Source organism: Microtus pennsylvanicus, chromosome 4 (genome assembly GCF_037038515.1).
Source record: "Microtus pennsylvanicus isolate mMicPen1 chromosome 4, mMicPen1.hap1, whole genome shotgun sequence".
Lineage (NCBI taxonomy): Eukaryota > Metazoa > Chordata > Mammalia > Rodentia > Cricetidae > Microtus > Microtus pennsylvanicus.
The window spans coordinates 66,731,005-66,748,701 of NC_134582.1; the positions used below are offsets into that span (position 1 = coordinate 66,731,005).

The 17,697-nt window shown below is 44.1% G+C and overlaps 1 protein-coding gene across 3 annotated transcripts in view; it reads left to right on the forward strand.

Moving 5' to 3' along the window:
- Znf521 (zinc finger protein 521) overlaps positions 1 to 17,697 on the forward strand; it is a 290,004-nt gene that overhangs the window by 119,488 nt on the left and 152,819 nt on the right. For all 3 annotated transcript variants that reach the window (XM_075969268.1, XM_075969269.1, XM_075969270.1), the window contains one exon: positions 7,791 to 11,143. In XM_075969268.1, the coding sequence (XP_075825383.1) occupies positions 7,791 to 11,143 (3,353 nt within the window). The remainder of the gene's footprint in view (positions 1 to 7,790; positions 11,144 to 17,697) is intronic.

The window sequence follows — 17,697 nt, forward strand, 5'->3', positions numbered from 1 at the left end:
TCCTCTCTTGTCATAGTGTCGCTTGTAACTTAGAGGCAACACTGGCTTTCCTGGTAGTATTAGTTCTGTTCAATTTTATATCTTAGCTCGGATGTCGTGCTCGGTTCTTAGAAGACTACCAGTAAGGTAGTCTCAAGTTTTTCTGGTATTATACACAAGGAAATCTTTTAAAAGAAGAAACTAGGGAGTTCCGGGTTCGGGATCAAACCCAAACACACCCGACATGGTTTAATACATTTTAGTTCAATGAATAAACGAAGAGCAATGAGTAGCTGTTCTGATGAGTCGTTTGTGCTCAAGTGTCACAGGCAAACAAAAGACTCTGAAGTGGCTAATCCATGTCTTGTAGTTCACGTGGAAGAGGAGAGGCCTGCAGCTCAGTCCGTAGAACACTTGCTTAGCAAGCAGGAATGAGGCCTGAGTCTGGCTCTCAGAATCCAGGCCTGGTGCTGTGCGCTTATAATCCCCAAACTAGGGTGTCAGAGGTGGGTGGGTCCCTGGGGCTGACTGTTCTGGCAGCCACGTCAAATCTACCAGTTCCGGGCCAGTGGGAGACTGTCTTAAAGTTTTCAAACAGGGTACAAAGTGGATGATTCTCAGGGAAGACCACCCAAGTTTGACCTCTGGCTTACACATGCGCAAGTACACGTATACACCTGCACATGTGATTTTACACACACACACACACACACACACACACACACACACACACACACGCGCACACACACCCCATAAACAGTAAAGGGAAAGGAATGGAGACTAGGGGAAACACTCCGTAATGCCTGTCACTATGAAAGCAAAGATAAACATGTTAAACAGCTTAAGGAATGTGCTCACTCCCAGCGCTGTGCAGATGTGCTACACACGGCTGCCTATTACTGAACACCGAGAAGTTGGTGCTTATCATTAGTGACACATCGTTCTAAGGGAGCCAAGAGATAGGAAAAGCAAAATAGTTCTCAGCCCCTCCTCCCTAAGCCAGCATAACTGGAAACTACTTTTCCTTCTGTCTGGCTTCAGCAACACCCGCCTCGGTTTCCGTGAGACCAGGACTTTTCTGGTTTCGTGTCAGCTATTTCCTCGTTTGAGGGGTGGAGTCTGAGTGTGAACTACTTAAGAATGCACTGTTGGCTGTTTCATTTGGCCGGGAAGATGGAATTCATCAAGTGCCGTCTGTTCAGATGAACTTTAAGTAACGGCAAAAGCAAAGCATTTGTGGTCCTTGCCGCACACTCTATGCAAATTGCCTTCCAAACACCAAGGCTGTGAAAGTCCTGGATCACCCAAGAAGAGCAAGGAACACATGTCTTCTTATCTCCTGCTCTGGTCGTCGGGAGTGCTAAAGCTTGGGAGGGGGAAAATGAGTCACTTTATTATTATTAAGGCGTAATAAAACTAAAAAGAAAAAAATAAGCCCCAAGTTCTCATATCTGGAATCCGTCCTAAGACTCTGTTAAAGCATGCAGCAGTAGGCCCTGCTCCTCGCCACTCCTGTCATTAGTGGGTGACCACCCTTTCCCTACAACCTGACTGTTAATGCGTTTAAGTGGTCCTTCCAGAACCATTTGGAATATAACAGACTTTTAAAGCACCCGTGAATAATAAATAATTTTAAAGCTCACATTTCTCTTTTGAACACCTTGTAAAGAGTATTCATTTTCAGTCAGTTAAATACATAATACATATAGGAGTTATTTTTAATGTGGAGCTGTTGATTTAAAAAAGAAAGAAGGCAAACATAAACACACGAGCACACGCACACAAATTAAATATTATTAAAGCTGCAGTTCCCCATAGCTTTAGACATTCCAGTCAAGAATGAAAGGAAGCAGTTATTCGAGAATGCAAAATAATTTATTTAGAATGACCTCATCCTTTAGGAATTTAAATCATTTCTGTAAAAATGCATTGAATAATTTGCCTTGATGGCTTTAAAAATGATGTAAAAACTGTTCCCCTGATGGCAGTGGAAGAAACACAAGCACCCTTGTCCCCTGTCTGTTAAATACACAGTTCACATTGCCGTTCTTTTCTGTAGTGCCTACAGCATTGCCACCCGTGTGCACCTGGATGTTTCCCGCACGATTCCCAGCTTGTGTTAGGTGGTTCTGGGAGCTAACAAATGGGGAAAGTTCAAGCCCATTCAAGTAGACAACTGGCAGACATAAAGACTCAGATGAAGAAAAGAGGACAAATCTGGAAATCTGCTTTGGTCTTAGCTTTTAACCTATTGCTCAACATTTGCAAAAATAATATGCCAAATTAGCTTATTATGAGGTAAAATAATGCCATGGCTGTATTGCTCATGTTTTCAAGGGAAGGGAGTAATTTCAAAATTATATCCTTGGCTTCAGAATTACATGGTAACGTACTTGTTCCAAGGTTACCTATCTTTAAAGACCCAAGATTATATCCTGTGTATGATAATTTAATGCTTGAGATATAGCATGGATTTATGTTCCATTAATTTTTAGACATTACCAACTATTCATGTTTTGTTTTCTTGCTGGCTGGATACACTACGGTGAGGGCTTCAGGCACTATAGATTTCCGCCGGGCCACTCTTTAGAACTTGTATTCCAGGGGTTCTATTAAAGAAAAGGAAAGAGGGAAATGTGTTTATACTATGCGGACATCTGGAGGAAAGGAGGAGCACACGCCGCCCTTCTCAGACTCTCTCTACCTGGGCAGCTTTTCTTCCAGCAGTGATAAGGGGCTCCAGAAACAGTCACTAATCTTTGTAACACCCTGGAGGGTAAGTAGTGAGAATTATTATCTTCATATTGCAGGTGAAATACTTAGGTAGGAGCAGATTAAATGACTTGGTCAGGTCACTTCCAAGTCAGTTATAGAGCTCAAAATAAAACTCCAGACTCCTGACTCTCGGTCCTTCTGAGTCATGGCACCTGGCACATAGAAGGACCAAGCGTGTCAGTATTCCTTTACTTCCTACCCTTGGAAAGTAACCCCCTGGGAAGCACCTCTGTGCCGAGGAAACTTGGCTGTGTGCCACTTGTATGCCCATGGTACCAAATCCATGATGAGATGTTCCAAGGGAACTCTGCTGATTCTGAAGAAACTCGGCATTAGAGAGATTGGGAAACTGACTTCTCACTAACCCAGCCCTGGGAGGAGCTGGCTGCCACACAAGTTAGTTGCTAGACCTAATTTCTAAGATTTCTTAGATGTTTGTAATTTCTTTAATGTGTGTGTGCCCACTTGTGGAGGTCAGGGCTTGACTTTGACCGTTCCTCAGTTGCCATCCACTTGATGGTGTGAAATTGAAACAATCCTTCACTGAACCCAGAGTGCATGGATTTGGTTCAGCTGCTGGCACCCAAGCTCCGGGATCCTCCTGCCTCCACCGGCCATCACCAGGATTGCCGGTGTACACAACTATAGCCATTTTGTAATTCCTTCCTTCCTTCCTTCCTTCCTTCCTTCCTTCCTTCCTTCCTTCCTTCCTTCCTTCCTTCCTTCCTCGCACTGTGTTGCTGGGGAGTGAATTCAGATCCCCAGACTTGAGCTGCAGACGCTGTACTCACTGAGACATCTATCTAGCTCCCAAATTTCTTTAACATTAAGAGGGATCCAATGCATTTTGTAACTTTAATTTCTTCTAAATAATTAAGAACTGCCTATAACACTGGAGTTGACTCTGACAGGCTTGGCTCCTCACCCCAGAAGCATGGGTCTTACACCAAGACCTGCTTAATGGTAGGAAACGAGATTGGGCCACACTCATGCCTCTCCTGGGCTGGTCCTCATCCTCTTTCTTTTGGCCCATTATTTATTTCTGGCTGTGTTTACTAGACTTGGAAGGCTCACAGTATCTGGAACCCTCACTGCTTCTCTTCCACAATGGCAGGCTATAAACTTAGACTATCTTGCTTCTTTGGATGACAGGGTGGCCATGCCAAGCATGCCCGTGGCTCTGTCTGCAATGGCTGGGATAAAATCACCTCCATCTTAGCTTGCTGCTTCCAGGCTGGCCTGTGAGGGTTGAAGGCCCACGTCACAAAGATACTTTGTGCTCTGATGTAGATACTTTTGGCGTTGGTGTAGGTAGGAGCTTGACTTCACTGCTCTGTTGGTAAGTACTTTTGCTGGTAATACGAAGGAACAGGTGTTGCTCTGTTGCTAACTGAGTTTCCAGCTGTCCACCCCGATGCAAACCAAGCAGAATCTTGTATTCTGTCTTCTCAGGCGGGCTGGAGAGTCATTGAGCCTGAGGTGGAGGTCTTCCTTGCAGGATATGGACGTTTCGATGCCAGAAGATGGTCGGGAAAGCCTGGCTGGCTAACAAAGGCAGGCCTTCAGCGACTGGGTGTAGCTCCAGCTCCACATCCCCTTTGGCAGCTGCTCAGAGGCCACTGCAGTGTGGCCAGCCAGCAAAATTAGGAAATAAGGACCTCTTTTATTTACTCAGGCTGCTGAATCATGGGCATTCCTGTCTGCTTGGAGAAAAGTCAGGCGGCTCTACTTTCCACGGAAAGTCTCAGGAGTGCTGGAGACTTTCATCTCAGAGTGTTCACACACTTGTTTTAGTGTGCTTTATGGAAATGGTGAAACTCAACAAGTGCAGCCTCTGTAGGAAAACATCTGCACTCACTGTGCACACACATTTGCATCTTTAAATAGCCTCTGAGGCCACAGGGTGGGCTCCCAGCGAACTTCTTCCTCCACTGTAAGGTTTTGCCTTAGCACTCCGAGAGTCTAACTGATTCCAAAGTCTAACATTTAGCATGGACATTGGAAATACCTTATATTGAAACATGAGCGAGTTGCCAGAATACAGAAAGACAGGACGTGACAAAGGAGAGGAAGTTCAAGTTGGTTCTGAATCCGAAGTTGAAAGAATCTACCGTAGTTTCTTCCATGTACCAGATAATGGAAGCATACTTTTTTCTGGCAATTGAAGCATTCCCTTGTATTGCTTAAGTTAACAAGGATAGACAGTTCTGGAAGAATCACGTTCATGAAAAATCAGAGTTAGAATGGCAGACAGTCCATCATGCATGTCTTGAGAAGAGAGGACACCATTAGCACATGGGTCAAGTCCTATGGGGGTTTAATTTCTAGTTGCTTTCTGCTCCTGCACACTTATAGTACTGACAAATGAACTTCTTTTTACCATCTTGATATTAAAGCAGAAACCAACGTTGTGGAGAAGCAGCCTTCATTCTTTTCTCTCTCTAAAATATAGCATTTTTGGCACCAAGCTTCCCCACTGCTCAGTCCCCTCGCCTCCCTGAGTTGTATGGATTTTGGGCATGATCCTTCCCTTCCACTACAGGGACAAGAGGCAGGGAAGAAAAGCTTCCCAGTACTCTGAATTCCAGTAAAAAACTTGGTCCTAACTTCATCTCCCTAAACATGTTAATGATATTTCAAGCTTGGGAGAATACTTACATAAGAGTTGGAGTCTAGCATGGACCCAGACAAGAAACTGATTTAAACAGAGTGTCAAGAATTATACACCTTTTTTTTTCTTTGTAATAACGGCTCATTGCTTCACAATTATTTATACATACCTTGTATCAGGGATTGTACACTTTATTTTTATAGTTGCCCATTGCCCCATGACTATTCATACGTCTGTAATAATGATCCATCACACCCAGTCATAGTCTAGGATTTAATGATAAGCTGGTTTGCTGGAATGTCAGGCTCGCTAGTTCACTTCATAGCAGTCTGGAAACACAGCAAATGCTTCCTCGCTGTTTTCTGCAAATGTGAAAATGAGATGATGTGTTTGAAAATATTTTAAAATAAAGCAGCAGGATTTAAATATAAAAGACAAATGAGAAACATGGCAGGATTTGGAACCTAGAATGCAGAGTAAATTTATTAATATTCCAATTGGAAGGATCTACAGAAAGTTTGGGTTACTTGGAGAATACCAAGTGTACATGTCTTTTAAAGAGAAAACTGAGTCATTGTCTCATTGTTTTTGCTATCGTCATCTTGATTTTTTTGTTTGTTTGCTTGCTTGCTTTTGGTTTAGTTTTTGTTAATTGCTTCCACATGTATTGCATCATGAGTTGCGTGTCTCTGCGTGTTTTTAGTGTCCATACAACTCTTACCTGTTACTATCACATCCTATCCTAAGCTGGAAGCGTGAGTGTCTGTGGATTCATATAAAGGGGGAGGTAGAATCATGAGGTTTGCAGCTTGCTTTGTTGCGGCGGGCAGGGATCCAGGAATGGTGTTTGGTTGTTTTCTCAGGGTGAGAGCTCTGCCATCTGGCATCGATAGTGAGATGGTCTTGTCATCAGTTTCTCCATGCAGGAAAGGAACGATCCTCATCTGTTTCCTGTGGATAAGGAAGAGGCTGACAATCTAGTAAAATCTTGTTACCTTAAAGAAAGCAGACATGGAATTCATTTCATGAAGCCTGCGTGTTTCTGTTTTTTTGTTCACCATGTCACCTATGTGTGAACCTTAGAACTGAGGCATTTAGTCTTTTGGATTCAATCCTCAAAGACAACTTTCAGAACCTGTCTATATTTCTAACAGAAATGATGTCATGCCTCTCTCCCAGTCTTTTAATTTTCTGAGCTTTGGAAAATATTTTTTGAATTTTGGATATTTTTAAAACTTCTTCTGACCTTGAGTTAGAAGTTATTATAAAAAGTAAAAGAGAGTTTTTATAACCTGTTAAGAAAAGAGTGCATTTTTTTTTACTTGGATGTTCGGGAAACAGCAGAAAAAAAGGGGAACACCATGTAACCCCCAAACACCAGCTAATATAAATCTAAGGTTGAGCTCCTTCCCATGTAACGTGTTAAGCTTGATCTGGCTGGCAGCCTTGTTTGTCTGATCTTTGTTTCACATAAATCTCTCAGCATTTACCATAATCATTTATCACTTTTCCTGTTTCCAGTTTTTCACAAGTTGCTTTGTCCCTGCTCACCTCAAAGTGCAGGTCCTGTTTAGCTAAGGAAGTCCAGGCCACTGATGCCTTTTACAGAAGGAAGAAATGGTGGGCCACCTCTTGAACTTTTCCAACAAAACAGACGATTGCAATCTGGTCCTCCCGAAGCTCTTTTTTTTTCCTTGATCCTGGATGATCCTAGCTGTATGTAATATCTAGCAGAGCCTTCTAACATTTAATAATCCATTTTTTGGACTATGGTTTCTGAATCTTTCAGTTATTGAAGAAAACCTGGTTGTCTTTCATTACACAAGACATAATTATTGTTGTGTTTTCTGTCTCCTTTCATGTGCTTACTTTTTAATATTTTTTTGCTGAAAGCAATAAGGTCTGTATCAATAAGAACCCCATAAAAGACTTTTGGTCTTCAGAATTGCCTTTTTATAGAAAAACAAGCAAAATGGAGAGGGGATTTTTTATTAAATATTAGACATCTGGGTTGACTGCATTAATTTTAAATCACTCCTGTAATATTTCCTTTTTTCATTTGCTGCTTCACATGCTCACAGAATATGCAAATCATTTTCGAACGACTACAAAAGAAACATTAAATATATTAAAATCTGCATTTTAATAAAATTGTCAATGTGTAATATATGCCTCACTTCTAAAGAAAAATGATAAAAAAGTAATAAAGAGGTAATTTAGACATCGAACTATTTAATATCTCTTTATATTTTGCAAACCAGCGAAAAGTAAATGAAGAATAAAAGCTTGGGGCTCAGACTTGGAACTGTCTCACTGAAATGCTCACCCTTTCCCTCCCCCAGCTGTGTGTTCACTGAAACGGTCTGAGTGACTCACTCCTGGATTCTCAGCTTGTGTAAAGATGTCCCGTTGCCTCTTGTTGCAGATGGAGCTGATGTGGAGGACGACCCCACCTGCTCTTGGCCAGCCTCCTCACCTTCCAGTAAGGACCAGACGTCCCCCAGCCATGGAGAAGGCTGCGATTTTGGAGAGGAAGAAGGTGGCCCTGGATTGCCGTACCCGTGCCAGTTCTGTGACAAGTCGTTTAGCCGCCTCAGCTACCTAAAGCACCATGAGCAGAGCCACAGTGACAAGCTGCCCTTCAAATGCACCTACTGCAGTCGGCTGTTCAAACACAAGCGGAGCCGCGACCGCCACATAAAGCTCCACACAGGGGACAAGAAGTACCACTGCAGCGAATGCGACGCGGCCTTTTCTCGCAGTGATCATCTGAAGATTCATCTAAAGACTCACACATCCAACAAGCCATATAAATGTGCTATTTGTCGGCGCGGGTTTCTGTCCTCTAGTTCCTTGCACGGACATATGCAGGTTCATGAGCGGAACAAGGACGGCTCCCAGTCTGGCTCCAGGATGGAGGACTGGAAGATGAAGGACACTCAGAAGTGCAGCCAGTGTGAGGAGGGCTTTGACTTCCCAGAGGACCTGCAGAAGCACATTGCAGAGTGCCACCCCGAGTGCTCCCCGAATGAGGACCGAGCAGCCCTCCAGTGCATGTACTGCCACGAGCTGTTTGTGGAGGAGGCCTCCCTCATGAACCACGTAGAGCAGGCGCATGCAGGCGAAAAGAAGAACGCATGCAGCGTCTGCTCAGAGAGCTTCCTCACCGTCGAGGAGCTCTACAGCCACGTGGACAGTCACCAGCAGCCAGAGTCCTGCAACCCCAGCAACAGCCCGTCTCTGGTTACTGTGGGGTATACCTCTGTGTCTAGCACGACTCCGGATTCCAACCTTTCCGTGGACAGCTCAACCATGGTGGAGGCCGCTCCACCCATTCCAAAGAGCCGAGGGAGGAAGCGAGCTGCACAGCAGACCTCGGACATGACCGGTCCCTCTAGCAAACAAGGGAAAGTCACCTACAGCTGTATTTACTGCAACAAGCAGTTATTTTCGAGTCTTGCCGTTCTGCAGATTCACTTGAAAACTATGCATTTAGATAAGCCAGAGCAGGCCCATATCTGTCAGTATTGCCTGGAGGTCTTGCCCTCACTCTATAACCTAAATGAACATCTTAAGCAAGTGCATGAAGCTCAGGACCCAGGCCTGATTGTTTCGGCCATGCCTGCCATCGTTTACCAGTGCAACTTCTGCTCTGAAGTTGTCAATGACCTCAACACCCTTCAGGAGCACATCCGATGCTCTCACGGGTTTGCCAACCCTGCAGCCAAGGACAGCAATGCGTTCTTCTGTCCCCATTGTTACATGGGGTTTCTCACTGACTCTTCCCTCGAAGAGCATATAAGACAGGTCCATTGTGACCTCAGTGGCTCCCGGTTTGGGTCTCCTGTGCTTGGGACTCCAAAAGAACCCGTAGTTGAAGTCTATTCCTGTTCCTATTGTACGAATTCGCCAATATTCAACAGTGTTCTTAAACTGAATAAGCATATTAAAGAGAATCATAAAAACATTCCCTTGGCCCTGAATTATATTCACAATGGGAAGAAATCCCGGGCCTTGAGCCCCTTGTCTCCTGTGGCCATAGAGCAGACATCCCTTAAGATGATGCAGGCAGTGGGAGGCGGCCCTGCCCGTTCTGCTGGAGAATATATCTGTAATCAGTGTGGTGCTAAGTACACATCCCTAGACAGCTTTCAGACTCACCTCAAAACCCATCTGGACACCGTGCTGCCAAAACTGACCTGCCCTCAGTGTAACAAAGAGTTCCCCAACCAAGAGTCCTTGCTGAAGCACGTGACCATCCACTTCATGATCACCTCAACCTACTACATCTGTGAGAGCTGTGACAAGCAGTTCACCTCGGTGGATGACCTGCAGAAGCACCTGCTGGACATGCACACTTTTGTCTTCTTCCGCTGCACTCTCTGTCAAGAAGTGTTCGACTCCAAGGTCTCCATCCAGCTGCACTTGGCCGTGAAACACAGCAACGAGAAGAAGGTCTACCGCTGCACATCCTGCAACTGGGACTTCCGCAACGAGACGGACCTGCAGCTGCATGTGAAGCACAACCACTTGGAGAACCAAGGCAAGGTGCACAAGTGCATCTTCTGTGGCGAGTCCTTCGGCACGGAGGTGGAGCTCCAGTGCCACATCACCACGCACAGCAAGAAGTACAACTGCAGGTTCTGCAGCAAGGCCTTCCACGCCGTCATCCTGCTGGAGAAGCACCTGCGGGAGAAGCACTGTGTGTTTGAAACCAAGACCCCCAACTGTGGCACGAATGGGGCCTCAGAGCAAGTGCAGAAGGAGGAGGCGGAGCTGCAGACCCTGCTCACCAACAGTCAGGAGTCCCATAACAGTCACGATGGCAGCGAGGAGGACGTGGACAGCTCTGAGCCCATGTATGGCTGCGACATCTGCGGGGCGGCCTACACCATGGAGACTCTGCTGCAGAACCACCAGCTCCGGGACCACAACATCAGACCCGGAGAGAGTGCCATCGTGAAGAAGAAAGCAGAGCTCATTAAAGGGAATTACAAGTGCAACGTTTGCTCGCGAACCTTCTTCTCCGAAAATGGGCTCCGTGAACATATGCAGACCCACCTAGGCCCTGTCAAACACTACATGTGCCCTATCTGTGGAGAGCGCTTCCCCTCCCTTTTGACTCTCACTGAACACAAAGTCACACACAGCAAGAGCCTGGATACTGGAAACTGTCGCATTTGCAAGATGCCCCTACAGAGTGAAGAGGAGTTTTTAGAGCACTGCCAGATGCACCCCGACCTGAGGAATTCCCTGACTGGGTTTCGCTGTGTGGTGTGCATGCAGACTGTCACCTCCACTTTGGAACTCAAAATCCATGGGACCTTCCACATGCAGAAGACAGGGAATGGGTCCACCATGCAAACCACTGGGCGTGGCCAGCACGTTCAGAAACTGTACAAGTGTGCATCTTGCCTCAAAGAGTTCCGTTCCAAGCAAGATTTGGTGAAACTTGATATCAATGGCTTGCCATATGGTCTGTGTGCTGGCTGTGTGAATCTCAGTAAGAGCAGTAGCCCGGGCCTCAGTCTCCCTTCTGGCACCGGCAGACCGGGCTTGGGCCAGAATGAGAATCTATGTGCTCTGGAGGGCAAAGGCAAGGCGGGGGGACTGAAGACGCGCTGTTCAAGTTGCAATGTCAAGTTTGAGTCTGAAAGCGAACTCCAGAACCACATCCAGACGGTGCACCGGGAACTCGTGCCAGACAGCAACAGCACACAGTTGAAAACGCCCCAAGTGTCGCCCATGCCCAGAATCAGCCCCTCCCAGTCCGATGAGGTAACTCGCCTTTCTCACATTTGCTATTTGCCCTCCTTCAAAAGCTACCCCCACTTTATAGTCAAGCTTTCCATGGCTTTACCTACTATTGTCACGTATGCCAAGAGATGTGTAGTTTGAAATGCAATGTTTTTCTCCCTATAGCCATTAGCTAGCAATTACTTGGTTCCTGATAAGTAGCATTTTGGCTTGAATGGTGCAAAATAGGACTAATTCCAGTCCCCCTAGGACATTGTCTTCTCAGTGACTGAAGAGACTGCCTCTCATGCCAACCCCACTGAGATCTGGAATCTCAGCGTAGCTTCCCCGCACACTGAAATCCCCAGCTATGCCTTGAGATAATGACACATGAGTGAGATAGTGTGAGCCAACGTGCTGGCTGGTAGTCAATTAAAAAGAATATATATATTGGCGGGTAACAAATTAGGTAGGGTGTCTTTCTAATACAGTATTGTCAACACTCACCGGTTTTCTTTGTCTTCTGGGTAGTGGGGAAAACACTCTTCCACAACAGGAGGTTTTCAAAGCGCCCACATTTATCTGCTTAAAGACACCCTCCCTAAGCCTTCACTCTCTGGCTCCAAAATCCACGTTTATCCGCCCCCCACCCCGCCAGTTTCAGAGTGCTGCAGCTCCATGTTTCCTTTGGCACAGTGAGTGCGAGAAACACATTCATTAACAATGCAGTTGTAGTCTTATGACCCATCGTTCCTCGAAGCTGAGCAGAGGGCTCTGTGGCTGTCAGCGGTATCACTCCACTTCCCTACCTGCTCATATCTGGAGATCCATCCAAATGAAGACCCCAGGGAGACCCTTGTCCCTTCCATGTGGGGTTCCTGTACGGTTCTTATCTTGTCTTTGCACTCCAACTCTCTCGGAGGGCTCCTGGCGTCTCCCCACAGATAGCCATCAGGCAGCCAGTAGGAGAGAATGGAACAGGCAACACAGAGCCCATCCTCACCCAGTGTGGCATCTGTGTGACAGGCAGACGCCCAGACTTTGAAGCTGTTCTCCCATCTCCCTTTCCCGAGTAAACCTGCATGTTCCTCTCATTTAAATAAGTGACATCCCTTCAGACTGATGCAGAGCTGGAAGAACCAAGGGTGGCTGCTGGCTCTGGCTTATGTGTCCCATCCAATCCAGCAGTCCTTGAAACAAGTGGTCTTTAGTCATATGAAATTGTGGGGGTTTTAGCCTTAACTTTATTTCAAGAAATGTTTAAGTATATCTACACATTAAGGAGATGGCATAATGAATTGTGTATGTTTGTATACTCATGCTGTTTACCAAATTAGAACATTTTTCCTCCCTCCCTCTTCCCTGTTACCTCCCTCCCCCGTTTCTCCCTTTTTCCCTCAACCATTTTAGAAATCATTCTGAGATACCTGGAAGTATACTGCAGGTATATTTTGACATCTCCTTAGACAGGGGTATTCTGTGCTGAGCTATATTATTGGCTAAGGCAATAGAATTAGCTACATTAGGAGAAATTAGATAAATCTAAAATATCTACTATAAGAAGGGCTGTATTCTAATTTCTAGACTGTCCCTAAAGTGTTTTGTTTTTAAATGCTGCAGAATAAAAGTCTGCAGTGTGTGGGTGCAAACTTGCTGTGCAAGCGTGAGCCCCAGCATAGAGATCATCAGAACCCCCATAAAAGTTAGATGCAACCATGCCGGGGAAGATGGCAATGTAAGGGCCCTGGTCTTTCTAACCAGAGAGCCTCGCTGGGATGGTATACTCCAATCAGAATCCCTGTCCTCAAGCATACGGTGGTAAAAGATGGCGGAGCACATCGTGGTCGACCTCTGACCTCTATACAGACATGCGCAGGCACTTGTGTATGTGTGCGCGCACACACACACACCACACACACAAACTTAAGATTTTTTTATAGTTGTAGATGCGGAGAATTGCTCATCTCCTTTTGTAGGACTTTGAATGTGCATTGCTAACTTAAACAGCATTAAAGACGTGTTGGAATAATCACGTTCGTGCGTGTAACTGTGATTTACTGTGTTTACAGTCAAATTGGACAGTTTGCTTCATAGTAGATTGCTTCTGAAAATGTCCGTGCCTTCTTATTCTTATGCTTTCATGGTTTATATTTTCTGATACTTATATTCTACTTGAAATGCAATGCTTAAAAAAATGAAAGCAGACTTATGAAGAATATGTACATACTAATTCAGTTAGAATTGCTTGTCTGGAAAAGCATTATTGGCCTTCATTTTTTTTTCCTTCAGTACCTTCTTCTTTGTAGGATAGCACTCTATTCCTGAGCTAAATCCCCAATCAGAAAACTTATCCTTAAATCATGGCCTATATTTTAATTAGTAATGATAATTAAACTGAACTAATAATGATAGCTAGAAAGGTTATTTATAATCTATGCTTTTATAAATCATTAAAATATTTTTAAAATACTTACATCCTTAGATATGAATGGTCAAAACAACGTTTATGCAATAAGTTGTCTCCCTCTGAAACTTTTTCCTAAAAAGCTTGCAGAGATGGCCATAATTGACCAGATATTAAGATTTGGTTTGTAAATATTCCCTTTTTTTCATAACCAGATTAATGGTTTTTTCAATATGTTCATCATCATTACTATTGCCATTTTTGAATTCATTATTCTCTTTCAAATTTATTACATACAATACATGTTACTACAAAGAAATGATATTATATAGCAAGTATTTATTCATTTACATCCTTGGCTAATCACATTAAATTTGTGATTTCCCACTATAAGTGATTTTTTTTGGGGGGGGGGCACACAAGGAAAAAGAGAGCTTGTGTATTTTCAGAAGGCCTCATGAGAGAGGAGGATGGCCAGAGATGAGATAGCCAAGGCACACAGATTCTTTAACAGAGCTCGGATGTGTCTGAATTGTGACTTGTGATCACACACTCACATGCTTGTTTATACGTCAGAGACATATGGGTTATCATTTGATATCATTTGATTGATACTAGATTATAGAATTGAGCAGATTTGGATTTATATATAAATCTAGAGATACTGTACTATACAGTCCCCAAGTGGATGCAAGACACAGTGTGTGGTGCTCAAAGAAGGCAAACTGTAGACAACTGTCATGTGGTGGGGGGATCGGGAAGTGAATTTGAACCCATTTGCTCTTGCTTAATGCTTTTATGAAAAGATTTTTTTCTTGTGGTTTGCTCCCATGATTCTTAATTGAAAATTTCTGTGAGACTTTGTAATACAGATTTCAGAGAAGCCTGTCCTTGCTGCTCCTCATCCTTGCTATCCTTAGCTTTGACTGTGATATAAAGTTGCATGTTGCCTACCATTTACAGGGCTTGGAGAGACCGTCAGAGAAAAAGCACACTAGCATACCTGTACATGAGGTGCCTGGCGAGTTGCTAACATTTGCAATGTGTATAAATGTTAGCTCCTCGGGGTTCACTGACGATGGCCTGGAAGCCCCATCAGTACCTTAGAAGACTGTCCCACGGCTTTAAATTCTTCCATAGATGTTGGGAGAACATGGTATCTGTGATGTTCTTCTGTCTCTGTTTTTGTTTGTTTTTTTCAGGATGATTTGTAGGTTTTTCCCATGGATCATTCCAGCTCACATCATTCCTACCAGTGTACTGAAATTACTTTTACAAGGGTCATCGTTATCATCAGAAGGGACAGTGGAGGTCATCTGAGTTAGCCACTGTATTTTAGAGACAAGAAACCAGGCTCATATAAATTGAAATAATTTAAGGTCACATAACTAGTAACTGGCAGACAAGAAAGTTCAGCTCTCTTCTCTAACTCCATTCAGACTCAGGATGGTGTGGTTTGTTTCTTGTTGAAATGGAATCTCACACTGGCCTCACATTTACTGTGTAGCAGACTGTCTAGGAGCTGCCCGGCCTCCTTTCTCCATTCTGAGCACAGGATTTACAGGCATGTGATCACAGCTGCTAAGATCCTCCTTTTTGCAGTTCCAGGTACTTTATTGCAAGTACCTTGCAAGCCCAGGCATTTATCACGGGCTGCTGTAGTATTTCTGAGCTCTGCTGTCCTCAGTCATTTCTTCACAGTGCTAAGGATCCTGAGTATCTGTTGCTGGGCAACTGACTTCTGTGTGTTCTTTCTGGCCCTGTTACTGCTAAGTACTTGTCACAGGTGGCTGTTGCATTTCTCCAAAGCTTCTGTCTCCTTTCCTGGCTCGCCTCACACCTCTGTGAGTGCCCCATAGCCTACTCCTTTGAGGCTACCATCAGTCCTTGTTTGCATTGCTGTTCTGGCCTTGCATGCTCCTGTCCCATGGCCTCAGCCACTCGCACTCCAGTTACAACTGCTACCTGATACTGATGACTCCAAATTCTGCCTCCAGGGGGCAGGGTGGATCCCTGTAGAGTGACAGAAATGTGCTACAGTTTGATTTTAGTTTTGATTATGTATCTGCATATTTTTGTTGATACTTGCTGAATGCAAAATTAGTGCATTCTTTTGTATGGACTTATATTTCAGTGAAGATGGTATTTGTGTAGTCATTAGCTAATTAATTTGCTTGTTTGTCTGTTTATTGTGTATGTGTGTATTATAAATATTTGTGTCTACATATGCATGTAGGTGTGCACACAGATATGTGTACATGTGGAGAACAGAGGTAGACACCAGGTGAATTCTCTTCTTTATCTTTTGAGATGGTACCTCTATCTGGGCCTGGTGCTCACCATTGGCTAGACTCGCAAGCCAGCTAGTTCTGGATACCCAGCTACCCCCACCCATCCCCAGGCTGGGTTATTCGTGTGCAAGCTTTTTATGTGCGTTCTGTAGGTCCTCATGCTTGTATTGAAAGCATTTGATCCACCGAACCCTCTTCCAAGCTCTCTAAAGAAGCCAACTTCCAAGAACAATTGTATCTCTGATTCAGTCCTTCCACTGGGTCTTGGACTTAGTCTCAGTTGTCTACTGGGTACCTGTGAACTTCAAACTCAGCAGATCCAAATTTGAGCCCATTAGTTTTCCTGTAGATTCTTGTCATGACTGCATCCTCTTCCTTTATCTCCATATCAAGCTGTTCCCATTTTGGTCATCTCCAGTTCAGTTACGGGTTATTTCTTACACCAGTGCTTCCTTAACTCCATTCACCATGTTTTTAGTTTCATTTATCCTTCACTGAAGTACTGAAGCAGCCCTGGAATTGCCCCTGCCCTGATATTATTCTATTCTCATATCCATTCTGCATAGCTATGAGGACAGCTGATCTAAAACACAAGTCCCCACTCCACCCCCATCCCACATTGCTTGCCATTTGAGCTGCCAAGACTCCTACCTGACCACCACTGTTTGGTCTTGATGATAGAGAGATGGGCTTTCGGCTGCCTTCTTTTCTGTAGCATCAGCTACAAAGGTATCTTGATCCTAAATGTTCCTCTGAGTTTGTAACATCACTATCCAGGCTTTTCCCCCTCTATTTCCTTGAGAGTCTTTTTCTGTCTCTGGTGTAGACCAGGAGGTGGCTGGGGTTTCCTGTGGTCCTGTGTTCCACTTCTATCTGCTGTCTGCTGAGGCAGCTGACCTACTCAAGGGGCAGTAACTGTCTCCCATAAAATACTAATCAGATCTTACCATGCTTAGCTTTTGAGATCAAACAAAAAATAAGATGTCAGTTATGGCTATAAATAGCAGTGACTGTCATGCTTAGATCTATTTCCTCCACCTGCCCAGAGCTCCTCTCTCTGAGTTATGTCTACACCAAGTTGAATCTACCCATATGTATCTCTTTCAAATATGTGTATTGATTCTCTCCCCTAAAACCCATTCCTCTCTCAGACATCCGTGACTGTAGTGAAGGGAAACACCCTGTGCCTAGTTACTCAGAAAAACATTGGCAATCCTTCCCAGTTCCTCTCTGCCCCTCCTGGCCCATTAGGAAGCCCCAGGGATACCACCTCTAACTAGAATTGTCAAGATGTCTGTCAAGTGCTGCTTCCTACCTCCAAAGTCATTGTCTTCCTTTCGTTGCCTCCTTACGAATTCGTGTTCTTCGTCTTCTGCCTTCCAGTGCCTTCTTCAGGTCTCAGTAGGAAGTGTATACATGTAAATTAAATGGTGTCAATTAACATTCTTCAGTGGCTTCTCCCTTCCTCCATGAATCCCCACATCTCACCAATTTGCAAGGCTTCCTAGGAGCTTGGGAAACATAGTCGAATGAATGTAGTACTTCAAAGAAACAAAAACGGTAAGACCTGTTTGAGGGTATAGCAGATGTGGGATAGCTCAATTCGGAGATATACTGATTGTTTTCCCAAAATGTGCTTTGATACTTTAGAATTAGATGTGATCTAAGAATGTGAAAATAAGTTAAAAAGTATTGAAGTTTCTAGTTGTTCAAAATTCATCTTTAATATGAAGGTCCATTTTAAGTGTCTGACAGCCAAAATTCTGTCAACATAGTTGTTGTGCTGAAAATAGCAGTGTATATAATAACATAAGAAGATAGTCAGTTTCTATATTTTCTTTTGCATTGTTTTTATATCATAGGAATTTCCATATGAGGGTAGAAAATAGAAGGTTGAGAAA